Raw genomic sequence first — 22,954 nt, forward strand, 5'->3', positions numbered from 1 at the left:
AACCAAGAGTTGCTGTTCCATTAGCACGCGTTGGGTGGGTGCAGTTCTAAAGGTATTGCCCTTATGTTGATTTTTATGGACAAGTACAGATTGCTATTGTTTGGTCTTTTACACTGAGATTATGGATGTGATGCTTCATTTTCTTTGTCCAAGGCTGTCTGCTGTCGCTTAACACTAAATAAGTTGTGGGCATTTTTTTTTTAATTTTGTAATACATTTTAATAAAAGATTTTAAGCAGAGAAAATCTGTTTGCTGTGAGCTGTTGCCTTACTGTGGCTCACTGTGCTCCCCACGAGCCTATTGACATGACTTGTTTAGTTTGTGCAGATGCCAGCACTTCTATTAGTTTCAGTCTTCTGAAGAGCAGGGGTTCTAACAGATTTTATAGAGGACATTGAAACCGTTGTTACTTCAGTTATTGCAAATGTGTATGATACTGGGAACTTGACTGCCATTACCATTCTTTAAAAGACCATGGGAGTTCCCTGTAATTTTATAAAGAGGCATTTACCCATCTAGAAGTTGTTCAGCTCTTTTTCCTCCTCGTTGTTCTCTGGAAGAGGAGTGAGCGGACTTTCAGAGGCAAATACAGTCAAAATTACAGTTTCTGTACCTTTGGGGTTCTTAGGCTGTGGTTGAACGTACTGAGTACTAATACGATGAGGTGTTTGTATATATGTTAGCATGTCTGTGTTGCCTTACTGCCTTAAGAAAGGGACATGATGCAAGAGTAATTTTATTAGCCAGTCTTATGTCACCTATTAACTCTGGCTTTTCTCTCTTTCTCTCCATGTCTCACCTTTCATTTCATTGTACTACCCTGCATTTCCCCTTTTTTGTTTTTGTTTACATTAAAATGCCACCTTCTCCCTTTTTAATTATAATACACTACTTTTTACCCATCAATTCCCTAGACACTTCCGAAGTTGATTTGTTTGTTATTAATGCTCCATACACTCCAGTGCCAGATCCGTCTCCCATGATGCCCCCGGTGGGAGTTCAGGCTTCCATTCTGAGCCATGACACCATACGGATCACTTGGGCAGACAACTCTCTGCCGAAGAACCAGAAGATCACGGATGCTCGCTACTACACGGTTCGCTGGAAAACCAATATCCCTGCCAATACAAAGTACAAGGTACTGGAGTTTCAATGGCACTAACACAGCTGTGTTATTTCAGAGAGAAGTTTCACATTCAGGTTAGAGTAGCGTGAGAGCTGAGAGCAGAGACAGGCACTAGAACACGGTGTAGAGATGTGTCCAGCTCCATTTGAGCTGATGAGTTCAAGGAGCTGGTTGGTTGTGTGGTCACTCTTGCGTGTGTGCAGGAAAGAGCTTGGGATGGGGTGTTGTGTGCAAGAGGCTGAAGGGCTGGCTCAGGGCAGGAAGGCAGACTCTTCCAGCATTGCATTCTGCTGTGGAGACATAGACATGGTGACACTTTTTCCCTTTCTGCTTCCCCCTAACGCTCTGGCTCTGTGTGACAGACGTGGGCTCACCGTTAGCAGAGCCAGTACCTCATTGATAGGGTATTACTAGATAATTAGGGCATAACTAATGACTGCTTGGCAGTTTAACCCAAGAATCGGGATTCGTGGGGTAAGTGAGGCAGGGAAAATACTTACCGTGATGGTTTTAACTCCTGTTTCACAACCTTTTCTGTTCATACACAGCTGATAATGAACCTTTCCTTTGGGAACTGAAAGGATGCAAAATATATAACAATAACTTTATGATATCCCCGTTTTCCTTGATTTTCATCTACTATTTTAATTTGGAGACTGAATTGGGGGTTTGGTTTAATGACTTGGGATTTTTTTCATTTGGTTGGTTGGATTTTTTTAATTTTCAGAGTTACCAGGAGACCTCAAAAATGCTGACAGCAAATTGCACATTTGAAATGAGACTCAAAGGAAATGGCTGTTAAAATATCCAGCCAGTGGAGCTCCCTTTATGCTCTTGCAGAGCAGTCTTGTTACAAAACAGATATGTTTTTTATTGAAATGAAAAGTTGCATATATGTGTGTTCTTCATCTAAAAACAAGTTATTGGTGAACCCACATTCCTGAGACGTGCAGAGGATGTCTCAGGAGTGATTTATAATGCTGCATTTTCATTAGTTAAATGCTTAAATCCTGACTTTCAGTGGTCAGTGAAATATTCCTGCCGGCCTTGGTGCTGGTGACCAATGATCAAGAGGTTTTATTGTAGACTAAAAATAATACATAATAGTGGAATATGGTTCAGAATTACTCATTGTAAAAAGCATTTGCCTGAAAAGACAGAAGTTGGAGAACATTTGCTTTAATCATTTTTAACCGGTGGTGTTTGGAGAACTCAAGTCCTGCTTTTCTTTCGTGGATTCAATCACGAATTCTGTACTACTCTGGTGAACAATGCCAATTGCTCATTTTAAGAGAGGCCAAACCTCTCTCCAGCAGTGCTGTTCACGAGTTGCCGTATTTCACACCGTTGGTGATTTTATTGACTGTGAGCTGGTGCATTGTTCGTCATGGCATCTCTAAAAGCTGTGTTTTGAGATATTGCATGTTTTGAGGCTGTTCACCCAGATGCGTTAGAGCTTCTCTATTACACAGTCTTGCACACAGAAATCTTAACTTTGTGTCAGTTCCCTCCTAGCCAAAGCTACGTCTGTTCAAACCAGTGTTGTTTCATCCACCCCTCTTGTCAGAAGGTTGGCTGCTGATTTAGTTCATTCATAGTTCCCCCTTCTATGCTGGCATTCACAAACTGTTACTCAAAGAAGAGGCTGCACGCTTCCAATACAAGTTAAGATGTTCCACCTTAAGGAGTCTTATTTTCTTGAATGTGAGTAGGTGCCATGTCAATCCAGAGCCAACAAACACAGAGCAGAGGTGATGCTGAAGCTGGAACACTCCGCTGTGCCTTGAACCGGGTAGTTTCACTGATGTGGATCAGAGGGCACTTTTCAAAGCATCTTTGTTGGGGGGGGGCGTTGTCCTGCTCGCAGGCTGCTGGTGATTTATCAGCGTGCTCACAAGCATAAGCTAAAATATTAGATCTTTTAGGGCTGTATAAAAGGAGAATAAATTCTACAGGGCAATATTTATGAAGTTTCTTTCTAGCAGCAGGATCACGGGCCATGGGCAGTATCATGGGCCGTGTTGTGATCTTAAAAACAGTAAGTGGTGTTGAAAAATGAAGAAAGCAGAGAAGTCTGATGCTCTGGTGTAGCCTTTTATGTGCCATTTACGTTCGGTGTGATGTGCAGTGAAACTAAAAGATAACAAGTTTCAAAGCCATAGATGAAAAACACAACTTTAACCTGTAAAAAAGACTCCGGCTGCCCCACGTGACTGCAGCTAGGAGCAAAAAGTGCGAAGAACACAATTCAGTGCTTAAATAGCATAGGAGTTTGCATAGGCATTCTGGAGCGTATAGTCTGCTTTTCAGGGATAAGTCAGCTCGTAATGCAACACACTAGGGAAAGATTTCTCCTTTGGACTTGTCACTACATGATTGTCCAGGCCAAAGGTCTTTGCAGCCTCTCCTGAAGCATCAGCTATTTCCTACCATCCCTGAGCCGCTGTTGCAAGAGCAATACTTTTTGCACAGCTAAGATTTAGCAGCAATTTAGATTTTTTTTAATAGAGGTAGATTACAAGGTAGGATCCTTAGCAGCAATTAATCATTCACCAATTTAATATTTGACAAGATGATTAAAAGGAGTTTGGTATGATTAAAACAGCAACTTAATTACGGATTCAAAGATGACAAAATTCACTCTCGTTTACTACAGAGTATCCTAAATGAGAACGTATATATACAAGTATGAAACATGCAGTTATACACACATAATATATAGATATACACACACAGACACAGATAGATGGATATTCACGTGAACAGCAATATTTGGATATCCACACCTACAGAGGTGTACGTGTGTGTTTAAACACATCAGTAGACAGAGAGGTAAGTGGAGAGGCTGGCCTTACAGTCAAAATGTCCCTCCTCTCGAGTGCAGTGAGAGAACTCGTGATGCTTCGGCATTGCTCAGCAATGATAGCGGAGCCTGAGGTGTTACCGTCGTCTTGGCCTTTCTGCCTGCTTTGTCAGCGACTGATCTGTGTGCTCCTGAGTGGCCTCAGCTTGGGGGAGCTGCTCACAGCCCACTGCGATCCAGGAGAGGCCAAAGGCCGCCTGTGATCACTGACTTGGAGGATCCACAATGACTGACTTTGGTCAGTACTTTTTCCTTTTGGCCAAAACTCAGATGAGGCATTTCCGGTCCTTCCCACTGGTTGCACAAGTCCAGAATTTATCAAGTTGTATAGTTCTGGTTATCGCCCCTTGGGCCACGCTCCAGGTAGCAGGTGTACCAGGCTGTCAGGGGAGGATTCTCTCCCAAGGCATGACTGGCCTTCCCTAGGTCAGTGAGTAGCCTAGAGAGGGAGGGGAATCACGGCCCAGGGACTCGTGCCACCACGGCTGCGCTGCACAGAGCTGGGAAACAATGTTGTTTGGCATCTCAGGAGCTGATGAAAGCCTCTGGATGCATGGCTTCACCTTCAGGATGGGGAGGTTGCGTTTGGCCTAGCTCTGTCGCTGAGCTAACGTAAATGTTTGAACCGTTCAGCCACAATCCCATTTCCTTTGAAACTACGCTGAGTTTTGTAAGGTTTAAAGTTCACAACAGATTTTATTTTAATTACATTTATGATGTCTGTGTTGTCTCTCCATCGCTGTGATTTCTAACTGGCAAAAGGCATCTGTGAACAAGGGAGACGCTTTGTACAAACGCAAGCATCACTTGGCCATCAGCTTTCTGAACTTTCACCTGTGTGATGAAAAAACCTATTATGGATATTTGAGAAATATGGGTTTCTTTGCAGAATTTGGACTATATTATTCATAGTCTTCAAGGAGCCCGTGTTTTATAGAAGGCCTTTTTCTTGCAAAAGAATTAGGTGAGCAGCAGCTGTGTACAGCTGTTGGACGGTCCTATCAAACACTGAAATAGCTTCTCTGTTCATGTTTACATTGCCTTAGGGCAAGGTAAGGAGCACACATCTATGTAGGTGTGTGATTTCTTTTCCAGAGGCCTCAAGTACCTTGTGTTTGTTGAAGTTGCTTATAACAAATACCAGATACTTTAACCTAAAGGTTAAATATTCTCCCTAAATGCTCAGTTACAAACCCCACTATAACCCACATGTAGTTTCAGTGTGTGATTGTAGATAACCGTTGGTTTCTGACAAATACCTACCTACTAATAAAGCTTTGGTGTCTCCCAGCACCTGTGCTTGCACTTGATTTTTATTTTTTTTTTAAAGTACGTTAAATATTTACTGAAAATTCTAACAGGAGTTTGGCAGGCAGCTACCGATTGCCAGAAGGGCTGCGTGAGCTGTGTTTCGTGGTTGTCCCTAGCCAGAGCAGTTAATGCAGCGCTGGAAGTTAACCCCCCAAGCAGACAGAGATTTAGCTGCTGCATAACAAGCGTGCCCTCGCCCTCAGATTGCTTTCTGGTTTTCCAGTTTGTAATTGACTGCTATTAAATGCCCTTGCTGATTGCACAAAGAGTTTCTAGTTCAGGATGAAACAAAGCACATTAAGGCTTGATGAATGAATTTGCATGACAGAGCAAAAATGTCGCAGAATTAGTGACGCGGTTATGAAAATGTAGTGATGCTAAAATGTTTTAAACACTTACCTGAGACCAGGGTGCCTCAGAGGTGGCGGGGAGGGAGCTCAGTTCAGAACTGACTAACTCTTTCTTTCTTTGTCTTTCAGACCGCAAATGCAACCACTCTGAGCTATTTAGTGACGGGGTTAAAACCGAATACCTTGTATGAATTCTCTGTGATGGTGACTAAAGGTCGAAGGTCAAGTACTTGGAGCATGACAGCACATGGAACGACTTTTGAATTAGGTACTGCTCCGTGTCTTTCTGCGAGGGCTGACATTCCTGATGGGACGAGTGAAGTCAAGCCTGCCAGAATTCTGGAGCACAGAAAGCATATATTTAAAATGATTATGCTGATGAATACTTGCTGGGGGCTTCTTTTCTTATATAGTTTAGTCAGAAAGTCTGATTAAAACCCAACAACACACTTCAGAATTCAAAGGGATGATTGTATGCCAAAGAATTTACATGAAATTACAGAGAAGTAATGAATAATGTACCACAGCTCACGGACAGGAGAGAATAAAGAAGCCCACATTTGAAACGTCTCAGAAATTGCATGTTAATAGGAAATACAAAGAAAATACTTTAGCAAATAATAATTAAAATTTGCTATAATTATGATGGTAATTATTACAGAGTGAGGAAGTGCAAGAGGCAATGAATGGAAAAAAACTCCCAGTAGAAATTAAGACATCCAGGTCAGACCGCCATTCTCGTTCTCCAGCAGGAATTGCTGCTGCAGTGCTGTCAAAATGATGCACTCGGAGTGCAGCACAGAGCAGGGGTTGGAGCTGCTGGGAGGAACTGGGGCCCACTGAGGAGCTGCGAGGTCCCCAGGACGTGTCCCTCATGCCCTCCTCTTATCCTGAAGTGTGAAATGTTCTTTGTACCGTTAAATTTACTGCTTGTTATGCTTAGGTTTCTGTCAGTTTGAACTGTACAGGCAAAAGTGAGCTTATCCAAATGACCCGGTCGTTCTGATGGTCAATTAAAATACAACAAAAAAAATTCAAGTATGCAGAGAAGTGATGAGATCATCCAGATATTCTCTAACAAGGCCTAAGGAAAATGAAAACCAAGATAAAATTGGAAAGCTCCTAACTTAGTCTGAAGTCCCCTAGTTTTTTTTTTGAGCTTCAGTTGCTTTAATTTGTGGCGAGAACCTCATGATGTGGAGTGAGGTGCCCTTCTGACAGCACAGGTCTGGTCTGGGGATCCTTTCCCATCCCAGTTATTGTGCCTATCCCAGATTAAAACACTTTGTTCGGTATTTTTGGTGTCAGATGTACAATTCTCATCCGTAACACTGAGAGGGGTGATTGCAAAGGTGCACAAATAAAGGTCTTCAAAGAGAATTTGAAACTTAAGACAGTCCAGGAGCAAAGGTGAGGTCTCATTTCACTGAAATAGAAAGTAATTTTCCGCTTGAGGTCATTGTAAAAAACATCTGCAAACATGACCTAAAAGCTTGGGAACTAAGCAGCAACTGAAAAACTAAAAAAGAGCTAAATGTATTTTCTCTTAGCAGACCTTGTGCTTAGTATTACTTGCTGAATTCCTGCATGTGTGCCTCACTGGTTTTGAATGGTCGTGAGCAGCAGCACCTTTCAGGGCTTGCTCCTAAGCCAGCGCTGAACAAAACTAGGAGATACTGGCTTCACTGTTGGTCTGTGAATCAGTCATCTCGTGAGGTCTAGTCCTGACTTTGCTGCTCTCTGGAGAACTGTAGGGCCCTGAGTCCTGCTTTCAGTCTGTACATTTCTGTTGATGTTTTTAAGTACTTGGGATAATCGTTACAGTGGCTCGTGAGCTTTTGCTGCCCCTGGTTTCCAACTGCAGTTCTGCACAAGCGTAATGTGCAGCCATCCCAGAGGATGGGCAGATTGATTGATGGTAGGCAGTGTACACGAAGCCCTGTAAATGCAGAAAGCACTATGTAAGCACTAAATGTTACCGTGATAGTATTAAATATCCAAGGCAGATTTACATTGCTAAAAGTTCCCTAATTAGGAGTCTCATGTTTTTCCTAACGTGGCATTGCAAACTGGGGCTGGTTACTGTACCTTTGGAGACATTTGAAAGCCATTAATCTAAGCCCCAGCTGGATATTTTACTTCACAGCAAGAAGGGTCTCGGATTTCAGTCTTTTGCCAGAGCAACTTGTGCCATTTCCTGGATCTTAGGCAGGAGGGAGAAGGACGTGCTCACTCCCTGCCTCTCAGTCATACTCCCCAGCAACCCAAGGAGAAAGGTTGGATGGTTGTGTGCCGCAAAGTTTTCTAGATGTCAGATGCTCTGGTGATGCAGATTTCCATGCAAATCCTAATTAATTCTTCACTACAATAGAGCAGTAGTTACAGGGTATAGTTTTAAATCTCTAGGGAATTTACTTTGCCGATTCAGATTTGAGAGGCAAAATGGCATTACTAAGTCTTGGTCCCACCATAAACCTGCAAATATGGAGATACTTCATATGTCTGGGCTTAGAAAATGTATTTATTTCACAAGTTCATGTAGTTTTTATGACCAAAGAACTTCAGGTTAGAAGACATCAACTGCAGCCGTTAGGGTTATACAAGATGCTGTTTGTAAAGACATGTGGGCTCATTCAGTCACGAGTCGCAGCATCTGTTGATAGAGATGCTTTAGGAACAGGTAACTCCTGATGGAAAGGAGCTGCTGCTTACCAGATGGCGTTTGCCAGTTGAACAGAGTGAATTGGTACGATCGCTATACTAGGATGGTAGATCTACTTGAAGATTGAACATTCAGCATTTTATTGCTGTATGTGCCTTTTTATCAGTGCTAAAATAAATAAAAAGCAAAGGTGCTCAGGTGATTGTTTATATCTAGTGAAATCTGGAACCTGTTTCTGATAACCTGCTTTTGCTTGTTTGCAGTTCCTACTTCTCCACCCAAAGACGTGACTGTGGTGAGCAAAGAGGGAAAACCTCGGACAATAATCATTAACTGGCAGCCTCCGTCTGAAGCCAATGGCAAAATTACAGGTGCAGTTTGTGTGAGCGATAAAGGCGGATATGAGATGCCTGGTTAACAGCAGAATATAATTTGCATAACTTTGTGAACGTGTTCCATACCTCATTTAGCCTAGAGCTGGCCAAGAGGTCTATATCTTCTTTGTCAATCTTTTTAGTAGCTCAGATTAATTATTTACTTCTGTACCTAGTAAAAATATGCTAAGAAATAAAGTAACTGCAGTGTGAAATTGGAGTCTAACCAGAAATATAATTGAAAGCTTAAATATCACAATAACCTTTGCCTTCATCAGCTCATGCTACTCTAATAACACACCTCCAGAAATACATCTGTAATGCACCTTGGCCCATCAGGTCTGCATTGAGAAAGCTCCTTCCCAGGGCTCTGTGACATCTTCATGTTATTTAGGGGGGCACAGGACAGGCTTGAAGTCAGTTTGAGTCCCCTGACATACTCACCAGGAGTAAACTGTTACCTGCATCTTTGTAACTGCATCGCTTTCATGTAGGAAAAATCACTTCACAGAAATGAATTGTTAGTGTTTCCTTTCTGAAATTTCTATTTGGATTCCCATTTCTAAAGGCTTTCTGAAATAATTCACTTCGATTTTCCTTTCTTACCCCAGGCTTTGAGTGGCTTCTGGTTTCTATTTGCGATGTCCTTTAATAACAGAACATAAACTCTTCTGATACCTTTTTTTCTGGGACATGCAGGATAAGTTTAGCTCTCTTCAGATTCTTGTCATCTGTGTTAATAAACCAAAAAGTAATACAATAGGTAGAAGCTATTGAGCATGTGTTCCTTATTCATGCATAAGAATGTTTTGTTGTTGTAATGCTATTTTCTATAAATATTGATACTTTGAGGGTGTTTTGATAACAGCTTTATATTATATTTGTTTTATATTATTTGGTCTATGAAGACGTAAAGGGATAGAAATGAGGGGGTTCCATATTCAGTGCACAGTGGTTAAAAATCATTTTAATATTTTAAATGGCATTTTTCCTCTCCACGTATACTTTCGAACAGTTTTCAGTTGAAGAGAGGAAGGCCTTCTAACATTTGAATACATTCTTAGTCTGTGAAAAAGTAAGAGTATGCTTTCAGAAAGCCTGTAACCGTTCAGCTGTGCTAATGTCATTACGAGTCAGTAGAACCTGTCTGTGACACTACAACCGTCCTGTTCTTTTGCGTATAAAGTTCTTCTGCTGTTTCCTTTGATTAGGGTACATCATTTACTACAGCACGGATGTGAATGCCGAAATACATGACTGGGTTATTGAACCTGTGGTGGGAAACAGGCTGACCCATCAGATACAAGAACTGACCCTTGATACGCCGTATTATTTCAAAATCCAGGCCCGCAACTCGAAGGGCATGGGGCCGATGTCTGAGGCTGTCCAGTTCAGAACCCCCAAAGGTAAAGTATCACCTGTGTCTGTGTCTTCCTCCGTGGGCTCCGAGCGTGGCCTCTGCAGGGGTAGCGTACCAGTAGCATGAATTCATATTTAAACTGGAAAAAACAGGAAGACCGTGGAGTTTGACGCAAATGGAATTTTCTATTGGATTGCCCTTGCACGTGGTTAATACAAATGCAAATGTTGCTCAGCTGTTTGATTAATTATGTAGTTTCAGAATTCCTGGTGGGCACTTAGGTCATCTAGTTATTAATGCCAAAAGTCCACATCCTAAATATGCTTTGTAGAAAGCCAGTTGTGAGTTTCTTTAAGATTTTGGGTCTTGTGTGTCAAGTCTGCTGGTGCTGGAATGGTACAAAGCAGCGACTCCGGAGCTGGCAGCCCGCGCCACGCCTGCCCGCTGACTGGGATGATATCATGGGAACTTGTGTGACACAACAGGCTCTTAAATCAAGAAGTGCTGGGTCACTGGTGAAGTAGTACGAATGCATGATAGCTTGGGAAAAGTACCTGAGGGGAGGGGAAAAATAAAAAGTTAAGGTAGATCTTTAACAGTACTGTTTCCATGAGTATCGGTGGTTAGACACAAGAGCTCTGCCTGGTCTGCTTTTGCTATGTGAAACGTTAAATTCTGTCGCTCACTCCTTCAAGCTTGTGACCTTTCTTTTTTTTTCCTCCCCTGTGCTTGTCCCGCTAGCTGAATCCTCAGATAAAATGCCTAATGATCAAGGTAAATGAGCAGCCACGCTTTCTTTTGTATTCCATCGATCACACATTTTGTTTTTCCTGTCCATGTGCTGTTGCATTTCCTAAATGAAACGCCTATCTGCTGCTCTGACTGTAAATGAACATGTTCCTGTTGTGCTCGTCATAGTGGGAGAACTGGAAGTGCTGTTTATGGTTTGGGCATTAGGGATAAGAAGTGATCTCTCTAGTCAGATGTCACACAGAGAGACATGCAGGTCGTGCCAGAGCTGAATCGTGCTGTCAAACTGAATTTGGAGTAAGCGATGCTCTGGCCAGCCTCTGACCAGTGATGCAAGATCTCAGTACACAGAGGTGGGAGATCACAGAGTTATCTAATTAGCTCAAGTGCTGGTTTGTAAGCTCTACAGCTATAATTATTTCCATAATAAAGGGAAGTATGCCTGCTGTAGAAAGCTTTTCTGCAGGAGAGATTCTGCTTGTCAGCTTATTTCGACTCCAGGCTCTCCTGAAGAGCACAGCATTAGACACTAAAAGCTTTAAGGTTTTAAAACGCTAGCTTGAAAAATGATAGCTTTGAGTTTACTATATTGAATTATAAGGTGGATGTCCCAGGGCTCTTTTTGCTTTCTTCCAAATAACCTACAAGCCCAATAAAGAGGAGAAGAATTAGTCTAAAGGGATGAGTTTAAAAGGACATTGGCAAGCAGCTTAGACATACAATTAAATAGCTCCTAAAGGGGCTGAGGATGAGCTGGGGGGTTTTACTTGCTTTTCAACTTGTTCTTTAGAAGTAATTTATTAAATATGCTTTCCCTTTCTGTGTACCAAATAATGCTGATACCAGACAGTTACAGGGAAAATTCCTGCCTAGCCTTGTGTAACGGAGACGGTAGCTGAGAGTCAGGCCAGTCCACGGGGAAGCAGCTCACCGTGTCCTTAGCGCTCAGCTGCAGAGGGGGAAATGGGGGGGGGGGGATTAAAAGATTTTATGGCAAAGTTAATGGTTCCTGTTCTGCCCTGTTCTAACCTCATTTCAGCAGATAACTAAAGCCTCTCATCCATCGTTATCATCCAATAATAACAGATTTGATTATTTTTTATCAAATTATGTAATTTACTAATGGTAAAACCCTGCATAGTAGCCAGGAATTTTGTTTCGGAATTCCTATTAGAACACTCAGAGATTATAAATCATGGCAGTAGGCTAAATGTCGAGGAGAAGACGAACTGAAGAGCAGAAAAGCTCTGTGACAGTACCACTGCATTGCAGAATTGTGTCTTTCAGGAAAGAGTAGTCAAGTTATTCGAGACTGGGGAAGAACCAAACTCCACTAGGATTGACTCTCTTGCCTCAGTGGTTCTCTCTCTTCTTCCTCTCCTCTACTTTAATGTTGTTCATCTGTATGAAGCGCTCTGTATTGCTCTTCTGCCCACTGCTATAGCGCAGAGCTTGTGTTAGGAGCAGGTGGGGGCTGTCAGGATTGCGCTGCTCCCAGGGATGCTGTCCTCAGGTGACAGTGAGTTACAGTGAGTTGTTTGGCTGCAGATACCTAATGGGTAACATGGAGGTGGACAACAAAATAACCAACCCAAAACCCAGGTTCAAGTAAATGTTCTCTTACATTGTTCCTGAATCTGGAAGGAAAGGGAAAGCCTCCACAACAAGCTTTGTAAGATCCTGGGGAAAAGGCTGGTGTCCATACGGAGGATGCAGCGCGTGCACACGCTTGTGCAGAGCATACCCTCTGGAAGCAAAGCTTACACTCCAGTAGATGCTGCTGTGAGGGGTGGCGGGTCGCAGTCCTTATGCCCTCTCACACTGCAGAGAAAAGCCAGGTGTCATCTCTCAGGTTATGCTATGTAAGAGAGGAGCTGCCCTAAATCTAAAGGCAAACCTTTTGGTCCCTGGTTTCAGGAATTAGATACTGAGAAGTTTCTCAATTAGGTACCTGAATTCAATTGGTTTTTGAAAACTGGACTTTATCTTGTGGTTACCTTTGCATTTTTGGAAGTGCACAGGCACTGAAACCGTGCAGGCAGTGCCAGCATCGGGCATCCCTGAGCTGCTGCGCTCTGCGATGCTTATGCGCAGATAGTTGTTCCTTTGGAAATAAGATTGCTTGCCAGAACATAGCTTTCTCCCTATTGCTGCCTTCTGACGTTTTTATCATCTCCGTATGATGGATACGCTTTGTCCTGTGCACACACACGCTTAGAGAGGGTTATATAAAAGCTGCAGCTGGTTGTGTGCAGTGCGCCTTGTTCAGGAGGTGCAGACCCCACGATGAACCGCACTGGCTCAGTGTGTTACGCCCACCTGTGCCGCATGGTCTCTTTGGGCTGTGCAAGTGATTTTGTGGATCTTGTGAGCTATTCCATTATTTTATATCACCTGTTAACCTCAGCAACAAGTTATTTTGATTTTCTTTCATGGTGTCATTAAGGATATTGAATTTCCCCAGGCCAAACACAGGTCTTTGCAGAACTCATTAGAAATATCGCTTATGAATAATGTTTCTGCAATTATAATTCTTATTCTTATCAGTTACTGAGTAATTAATCTTGTTAATTAGTGCCACGTTGCTTTTTTTTATTATGCTATTTTTAACAATGCATTGTACAATACTCAGTAAAATGTTTTATGGGAGTCTAAATACAGTACGTCTGCATAGTTACTCCTACCGGCTACATTTTTAGCCTGACATGTAGTTTGTTTGAAAATATCTGTGTTCATAAACCCAGAAGGATGGGCATAAAGTGTGCCACCATGTCCTGTCTGTCACCTTTTCCCTGATCTTGCCTGTGTTAAGGCTCCACCTGCTGTGCTGACAAGGCACAGGGTGCCTATCTGTCCTTCTAACTATCGCCAGTTATTTGTATTGCCCCTCTCTTCCACAGCTTCTCTGGTCCAGCAGATCTTCAGCCAGAGAATTCAGAGGGGTTACTTCAGTCTTTTCAGTCCAAGTTATCTGGGCATACAGATGTAAATATGTTAAATACAAACTGCTTAAAATTATGTTAAAATATTTCATTGCTGCTCCAAAATTATTAGCGTGGGACTTCGAAAGAGAATGCGTTCCCACGGAGCACAGTGTCCTCTCTAGGCTGACAGGTGCAATATGTCTTTTCCATTATTTCAGACTGCATCTGACCTACACACCATTCCTTTTTATCCTTCCCGGGGTTGGGTCAGTGCTCTTGCTGGTACCTTTTCCTGGTTTTACCAATTGTCTTTATTTCACAGTGACTAATTTAGAGGCTTTGACTTTAGGTTCACGATTTCCATTTGTTTTACATCCTTTAACTCCTGTTACTTCCCGAGTAAAGTGTATTTTTAACTGAGAAAATCCTTATTATGAAACTGCTGAATGTGCCAACTTCTTTGTGGGTTTGGGTTTTGTGCCCATTGCTGTAAAAATGTGCAAAGCATTATGGATTCCTTTAAGAGGAAGAATGTTGTTCTTTGCATCTCACTGTGTGTTTCCCCTACTACGGTATGTTTACCATCCATGTTAATTTTGCATTAGTGCATTCTAATGCAAACACAGAAGGAAAGAACCAGGAGTTTGTGTTATCTTTATCTGTGGGAAGCAGTTGGCTAATTTGGGAGAGGTCTTAACGGTAGAGGGGAATTTGGGTCTTCATGTGTCTGACCGAGGCAGGAGGTGATCTAGATGAGACCTGAGCTATGCACATGGAAGTAGGGAAAAAGAAGAGCGGTTTTCCGCTGGTGCATTTGGCTCCTCAGAGCCCACAGCAGCAGCTGAGGTTCTAGCAGCACTCTGTCGTTTCCCTCAGTTTGTAACCGCTGATGTACAGGTGTGTTTACTTCTGTTCTCATCCTCTACATGTAATGTTTTGAAAAGAAAGAATTCGTTTTTGTGATACTTCATTGTCATTTGTGGCGAAGGTGAAGCAGAACAGAAAAGAATGGGGAGAAGTTGAAAGCAAGATTTTGTGGATCAGCAGGAACTTCATATTTACTGTGCTTTTTATCCTCCACATATTTCCAGTCTCCCATCCTTACTGTAATTGAGTATTAGGAAAAGAAACCTCTAATTACTGTTTCAAGATGATAAACTGTCTGTACAGAATGGCAAAGCCTTTTGCCTCAATATATACCTGTGTGTTACTGCAAATAATCCTTGTTATTTTTAGAAATGAATACTAGTGGAGGCTCCTAAGCTCACTTAGGAGAAGAGAAATGCAGGAAACTAATTATTAAATAGCTCTTTGGAAGAAGTGGTTCCGTTCTTGGAGAATCACAGGTGCTGTTCAAAGCCAGATGATGTTGTAGGGGAGAGAAAAGGAGACAAAATGCTCACAGTGGCTCAGAGAAGTTCTGAACCAGCTACCTTAGAAGTGCTAAAGGGTGTGTTTATGTGTACGTGTCTGTATGTATCTGTATATAAAATTCCCACAATGTGCCCTTTTCAGCTTCAGGATCTGCAGGGAAAGGCAGCCGCCCGGTGGACATAGGACCAGATTACAAACCACCGCTTGGTGGTAAGTGTCGTTACAGAGCTTTTCAGTTTAATTGCAGTGTTTTTCAGTGTCTCGCTGAGGGCTGCTGTATCCCACTGAAAACAGTGCGCTGTTTACAGCCCCGAGGACATCTGTTCCAGTAACTTTTTCTCTTAGTGGTGATAGTTGTTCCCACTTAAGAAATAGTATCATACTTCTGCCATAGTGTTCTCGCCTGCTGTGCGGGGTACGTGGGAAAAATATCATCGCATGCATTTACATTTTGGTCTTGGTAAGCAGAACTTGTTCCCAGTTTAGTTTTAAATGGCTGCTATAGTGCACGAGTGTAAAATTAATTCAGTAAGAACATACTAGGGAGGGGGAAAAAAAATCTTAACTCCTTCTCCTTATTAGCACTGTGCATTGCAGAAGCCTTGCCCTAAGGTAACGCTCATTAGTGCTACAGAAAATGTGGTTTTGTTCAGAGGAAAGTGACCGCTGTAGAATACTGATAGCGGTTCAGGTGATCGGGTCCTGGGGGATGCCTATAGTGCTGGAGTTTCAGCAAGGTCCTGGGTTAACTCTCCTTAGACTCCAAATGATTGAATTTTTTATGATGACTATTTGAGTAGGTGAGCAGAGATTTTCATACGCTGTTAGTTGAAAAGGTCTCTAAAGCACCTTATAGATTTAACAGTTGTACAGAAACACAGTGACAAATGACAAAAAAGGAAGCATCGCTTCCCTCACAAGACAAACCAGCTTTCTCACTCTGATGCTTTGATTCTTGCGGTCTCTGCTGGGCACTCCTTGCTTTTGACAGCAATCTTTTCCAAGGAAACTCGATATAAATAACCCCTTTCTTCTGACTCAACCTCTTTCAGGCAGTAACAGTCCCCATGGAAGCCCTACTTCTCCCTTGGACAGCAACATGCTCCTTGTAATCATCGTCTCCGTTGGAGTGATCACCATTGTCATAGTGGTGATAGTCGCTGTCTTCTGCACTCGCCGTACGACTTCTCACCAAAAAAAGTAAGACGTCCAAGCGGCACTTCGCCCTGTCCTACCTTTCTCTCTCAACTCTATAATTTAATCTTGTTTTTAGGATGCTTTTGAGTAGAAATTCTGACGACAGATCAGTCATGAGGTTAGAATAACTGTGTTCAGAAAATAACACGCATCAACACGGTTGGATTCAATCTCAAAGGTCTTTTCCAACCAAACGATTCTATGATTCTGTGAATACAGCTAAGTTATCACGTGTGATTGTGTGTTTCAGAGTTTACAAACCATCAAGAGTTTAGAAGCAACCTGGGGCAATACTTTCATGTGTACCTGCACTTGCCTCTTTCTGCGGAGGAATTAAGTGTTTACAATACTGTTTCCAAACTGGAGCAAATACATCTGTTTAGGGCTGTGAGAGCTCAACACCTCAGCCCAGGTTCTCACTTCTGTTCTTAGCAGGCACTCCACTGTGGGGAGTAGGTTTACAAACTGTACATGTGAATATCCAATTTATAGATAGATTAGTGGAATGGAGTCTGGATCTGGTGCTGGGCTCCTTAGAAAAGCGTTACAAAATCCTAAGGGTAGGTGTGCGTCTGAACCCTTCCCTCATACAGAGCATCTGAAATAAGACTACAGCAGCAGTGCTTCCATTTATAGGCTCCTAAAGGTTGTTTCTGCATGTTCTTTAAAAGAACTGAACAGAGCTGGAAGCTTTTTATAAGTTTAAAAAGACTCCGTCAAAATAGCGTTTTGAGACAGTGATTATAAGCCAGGCTTAGAATATAACCTCCACTTGCTTTGGTGAAGCTGAGCTGTCCTGCCAAAACACAAGTTCTTCAGCTGAGGAGAGCAAGGATATATGTGTGATGGTGTAGCAACTGGGAGAGAGCAGAATTCACAGGCCGGTGCTAAAAGAGATGTATTTTATTTTCAAAGAGAAGCAATAGCCCTGTGAAATCTTGTGTTTGTTTTCCTAGTTTCTGAATGCTGCCTCTCCTATGCACAGCAGCCCACAGCCAGTAAATAACCACACGATGTATTTTAATTGTCCAGCCCCACTGGCCAGGGCAGTGTCCCAGCAGCCCATCCAGCTGCGTCACCTGCACGAGAGGCTCCAGTCACTGTTAGCTTCAAAATTGCACTTAGCTATATCTGAGCCATTTCTAGCCAGCGTGCTGCCCAGAAGGGACGTCTTCCTCCATCACTGTCAGGGGCCAAAGCAAGGAGTGGGTCTGGAACTTCATGTTTTACTTTTCCCAAGTTCCGTCATGTCCGCTGTCTGCCTCACAAGCGCTCTCCCAGGTTTGCTGCTGCTCCGCTGGAAAAGCGCGCTGGTTAGGTTTGCCTGACGCAAGGAGTGGGACCGGAAATGTTCTTCTCATTGCAGTTAACCGTCCTACGGGGATATCTGGCGATTTCCACGCTCCTTCTACAGCTGTTGTTTGAGGTTGTTTGTCAGCAGTGGAGTTCGGGCACAGCCTGATATACACATGCTTCATGTTTAGAATATTCTCTTAATAATCATCAGTTCTGGAAACTTCACTTTTGTTAATGAAAGCTTGGTCTGTAGAGCACAGTTCTGCAGCATTTGAGACAAATTTCATGGCATCAGAGTTGCAGAGTAGGCTTTGTGCTTATATGTAAAATTCAAAGCATCCTGTGCAGTGAGTGGCTCTGGCTCAGCTGGGTACAAGTTCCGAAGGGAATCTAGTGAAAATTTGCCTTTTTCAATAAGTGAAAGGGAGCCAACATCTAAGAACAATTCATTTGTTTTCCTTCCCAAGGAAACGAGCTGCCTGCAAATCAGTGAACGGGTCCCATAAGTACAAAGGCAACTCCAAAGATGTCAAGCCTCCGGACCTCTGGATCCATCACGAAAGGCTGGAGCTAAAACCTATTGATAAATCTCCAGATCCCAATCCAATCATGACAGATACCCCAATCCCTCGCAACTCCCAAGACATCACCCCAGTTGATAATTCCATGGACAGCAATATCCATCAAAGGCGGAATTCCTATAGAGGTGAGCTATCAACGAGAACTTTGGCCATGATGTTTAAGATTAAATGCATTTTACTGTATCTGGTGAAACCACTTTATTGACATATTATTCAGTTACTCTTATCTTTTTTTGGTTTTATTGTCCAAGTAGTGAATTGGGTTTGTGCCTAGTCTGTAAGACTCTGAAAGTGACAGAGCCCATATTTTAGTGAGACTAATGAGTGCCCAAGAGTTAAATAATGGATTTCCCTTGGTAAATACTGATTAGTAATCAGAAGATCATCTTAACAAGTTTCATATTAAACTGCTGCGAGATGTGCATGACATTTTTTCAGTGGTCAAACACACTGTCAGGTTTCGGTGCTTTAACCAGCTACTGCTCAGCTGGAGGTGTGGGTGAGTTTTCCCTTGGTGAGTGGTTAATTTGTTCATGCAGCGTCTTACCCCCGTGGGTGACTCCTTGTGCTGTACTCGTTGCCCAGAGCTGTACTGCCAGAGGTTTCCATTTGCTTTATGGCTTGGAGAGTTTCTCCAGTGCCCAATATAATCTTTACTCTAACTGTCCTCTTTTCTACCTTCTAGTGAAGGATGAAAGAGCTGATTTATCAATTATGAGTCACAGAACTGCTTACTAAGAGGAGAGCCCAGAAATAAAGAGAGGAGGATTGAAATCATCTGGTATGGTATAACAGAAGGCTTACTGCAGTGGTAAATAACCTTCAGTATTTTTCCCTCAGGGCATGAGTCGGAGGATAGCATGTCCACACTGGCAGGAAGAAGGGGGATGAGGCCCAAGATGATGATGCCTTTCGATTCTCAGCCACCCCAGCGTAAGTCACCAGCCCACCGACCAGCTGGTTGAAGCTGGGCACACCCAGACAAGCCGTGTCGATACTTTGTGCGCAGGCACACACGCTCACACTCTTACCTCTCCTGAGTAGTTCTGTCATATCTGCGGTGAAACAACTCAGAGAAGGCATCCTGAATCCTTCATCGTGATGGCAGAGTTAGATAAGTTAAAAAGCGAAACTGATTAGCTGGTTTTGAGCGAGCAGGAGACGTGCTGTGGAAGTGGAGAGGAGTTAGCAGTGTGTCCGACAGCCTGTCTGCCCCAGTCCCAGCAGTGGCAGCTGCAGGTGCTGCTTAGGGACAGCGGAGGAGCCGCACTGCTTTTTACAGTCCATTCCCTTTGTAGTCTGCCAACATCTCGCTGTTGCACAGGAACTGGAGAGGGCTGGTGAAGCTCTGTCGGGGTGTCCACTGTTAATTTCCTCCTCTCCAGACCAAACAGTAAGCACCTTTTTAGCCTTCTGTCATGAGGCAGCTCCTCCATCCCCTTTATCAGTAGCTGTTCCCAGAACCTCCTCTAACTCTAGTATGTGCTTCGTGAGATGCAGAGAGGCCAGAGCTGCAGGCAGTACCACCGAGGTCTCAGGACAGGAAACAGTGTCCTCTGCCTTAGTCTTAAGGCCTTCCTTGCTGAAGGAGCCACTGTGTTCTGCTGGCTCCTTGGCTGTCATTGCGTATTGCAGTGGTGATGCCAGAGGTTGCCAGCTGTATCCCCAGAACCCTTTGCTGAGTTGTAACTGCCAGCCCTGAGCACAGCAGCATGTAAGTGCTGTTTGGATTGGGTTTCCCTCCATGTATTACTGTATGCTGAAGCAATGCTAAAGTCCGTCTGCCATCTTTTTGCCTACTCACTTGGTTTTCTGAGGGCCTTTTGGAGTTTCTTGCCATCAAAATAGCATTTGACTACTCCAAAGGCCTTAGAATTACTGACAAACCTGAAGGTTTCTCTGATTGCTTCCATGTCTCAGTCACTGAGAAAGGTAATTGATTAAAACCATTCCTATCACTGATACCTGGGGGAATATTCTGTTGAATCTCCTCTGTCTTGAAAATTGAGCATCAAGCCCTTCCCAGCTGTAACCAGCTTTCAGTCCATGGAGAGCTTTCCCTCCAACAGCAGCTTAGTATTTAAACTTCGGAGTGGAGCCTTGTCAGAGCCGTTTTTGAAAATTTAGCTGTATTATATTCACAAATTCCCTTTAGTGACATATCTACTGAATCTGTCTTGAAACTCTGAGGTTAGAGAAGCAGGATTTAATTTCACAGGAGTCAGGTTTCCTCTTTGCTAAGTGACATCATTTACCCTTACCTGCAGTGATCTTACTCCTATACCGAAACATGAAACCTAACTGGTGTCCCCACTGCAGGGACAGCTATTTGTGAAGTGGTTCTCCACCAGCTGTAGGCTGTAATCTGCCCTCTACAGCAAACCACAATCAGTATGGATTTATGCTAAAACGCAGTAGTGGCTCAGGAGCAGCTTCAGAAACAATTCAGCTGCTCATCCAGCGGGAGAGAATTGGAGAGCTGGAACTATAGATCACCCCGTGTTTCAGTGCAGGACATCCCCACTGGTGAGCTGGTCCTCTAAGCTACGGAGCAGAAGAGATGGCTCCAAAGGAGCAGCACTGCATCTTCTGGAAAGACAAAAGCCTGAGATATGTGTCTGTTTTACCAATCTGTTAGAACGTGGATAGACCAGTGATGGAGGCTGAGCAGACTCTTAAATGAGGCGGGTGGCTGGCTATTTCCTTATCAGTTACTGACGATTTAAGCAAAAGTGCTGAATTGGAATTTTGTTGAGGCAGTAGAAATAGATTTTAATTATTATTGTGAAATATTTTAAGAATTAAACAATACATCCAATTTGCAAATGATAGCTCTGAGATGGAAAGGACTGGATAAACCTCAGAAAAAACTGAATGAAACCCTCACTTGAGGCCACAAGTAAGAAGTATAAAAGTTGACATGCAGTGACAGAACCATAAGGCAAAATTACACAGTGCTTATTTGGTGTGAGCACTATATTCATGTAGTAGCGGGGTGGTGGCTACCAAAAGCTCTTGTGTTCTATGGAATGATTTTTGAACTTTTGTGATCAGTCCCGGACAGGGTGAAAAGATTTCCTGCTGACACCAGTGACAGACAACAGCGGTGGTGCTTATTTTACAGAGGGAGTATTCTGCCTCTTGGTGGTATTCCAGCTGATGTGATTATGCTGGCAGATACAGCTGTGGATATGATTTTTCCCTTGCAGCACTAAACCCAGCTTTGACATCCCTTCTTGATACCAGTCCTGCTGTGTTCGCTTGAAAAACCTATCTGTTTTCCCACTCTTTATTAGATATTGTCTTGCCCAGAAAGAACGAACCAGACAGACACAGCTGGCTCGGTGTGGCAGGTTAGCCTTATGCACCAAATGTCAGGAAGAATATGTAAGGTCTTTTGGTGCCTTAGGGCTTGAAATCGGGTTTGTGACTTTGTTTGACTTTTTATCCTGTTTGCAAAAGCTCTGAGGGCTTCCAACTGTTCACTTCTGTTTTATAGTAAGCGGAAACATTAATGTAATGTCTTTAGATACCTTTTTGCAGGAACTGCTCAGAAAACTGACAGTGGTACACAAGGCCCTTTCTCAGCAGGCCACACAGAAGGCAGGACCATTTAGTGTGTCCCTGCAGATACCTTCCTATTGTGCTTTTCCTCCACATTGTGGAATTCAGATCTAATTACTTACCTTGTAAATAGCAAATTTTCCTAATTTAGTAGGTTCACCTGTACTATAATTTACAGTAATGCAACAGCAGTGTTGTATGCCTAATTAGTTCCTTCTTTGACAACTGGACAAGCAGAATTCTGGAATATTTGGAAGCAAATGACTAAGAGACCACATTTCTCCTTATCCAACTCTTCATCTGAATTTTTCTCTTCCTTGCAATTAAACAGTACATTGTGATCTCTGTTAAGAGTTGGTGATACAGTGCCTGATTTTTGAGCTGTATTGAGCTGTAGGGCTGATGACCCAGCAAATTATTAGCAAAGTGTCCAGCAGTTGTGATTGGACAGCTCGGGGCAAGAGGAGCATTCAGGGGACGAGGCTTTTGTCTGGGTTCGGTTTCCCCCATTTGCTCACTGGATTCTGCTCTGGGTAATCTTCCAGAGCTACTATGATCTTGTGTTCTTCTCCCCAGCCCCAAGATTTTCAGAAGAGTCTGGAAAGGTGCAGTGGGTCTGCAAGATTTTTCATTGTGGCTGCAAAAACATTTTATATTTGAAAAATGGATTCAGATCCATCATTTGAAAATGGTGGGCATGCTTGATGGAGCACAGGTATAGACCAGTGGTTTCTGCCTATAGAAGTAATTAAAATGTATATGCCGGTAAAATCTTAAGCCCTAAAATCTTTATGCCTCCTACCTTGCTGACTTGTAAGGGAACTCCTGGTGTCTGACTGTTGCCTCAGCCCATATTTCTGGTTGCCAGGCTTTTGTAGGTTATCCCTCCAGTTCCCTACAAAACGAAAAGGGGTGTTTTAATTTTGCTTGAAGGTCTTAGTGAGAATATCTGCCTTTTCACATCCTTGTGACAGTTATCTCACAGGACTGAAATCTAGAACCTGCCAATTACCCAGCATTAGAATTTGGTTATTTTTTCATTGCAGAATTACATTGTGGGATATTTTTTCATTACTCTGGAGTTTCCAGAAAGGGGTCAAAAGAAAATAACCAGCCATCACCTATGTTTTCTTTCGAGTGCTAGTGGCAACGTTTCCCTCCTGTTTTTTTGTGTGGAGACTCTTGCTTTTGGAGCATTTTAAGCAAATCAGTATTTTAGCC

At 42.9% G+C, this 22,954-nt stretch overlaps 1 protein-coding gene across 11 annotated transcripts in view; it reads left to right on the forward strand.

The window, feature by feature from the left end:
* Window positions 1-22,954, forward strand: part of NEO1 (neogenin 1) — a 175,134-nt gene that overhangs the window by 144,430 nt on the left and 7,750 nt on the right. For 7 of the 11 annotated variants that reach the window (XM_054078014.1, XM_054078018.1, XM_054078019.1 and 4 more), the window contains exons 17-25: window positions 916-1,139; window positions 5,781-5,919; window positions 8,577-8,684; window positions 9,899-10,093; window positions 10,789-10,821; window positions 15,237-15,305; window positions 16,148-16,295; window positions 18,056-18,294; window positions 19,010-19,102. In XM_054078014.1, the coding sequence (XP_053933989.1) occupies window positions 916-1,139; window positions 5,781-5,919; window positions 8,577-8,684; window positions 9,899-10,093; window positions 10,789-10,821; window positions 15,237-15,305; window positions 16,148-16,295; window positions 18,056-18,294; window positions 19,010-19,102 (1,248 nt within the window). The remainder of the gene's footprint in view (window positions 1-915; window positions 1,140-5,780; window positions 5,920-8,576; window positions 8,685-9,898; window positions 10,094-10,788; window positions 10,822-15,236; window positions 15,306-16,147; window positions 16,296-18,055; window positions 18,295-19,009; window positions 19,103-22,954) is intronic. The other 4 variants (XM_054078011.1, XM_054078016.1, XM_054078009.1 and 1 more) reach the window with 2 other exon arrangements.

This window comes from Cuculus canorus, chromosome 12, assembly GCF_017976375.1.
Source record: "Cuculus canorus isolate bCucCan1 chromosome 12, bCucCan1.pri, whole genome shotgun sequence".
Lineage (NCBI taxonomy): Eukaryota > Metazoa > Chordata > Aves > Cuculiformes > Cuculidae > Cuculus > Cuculus canorus.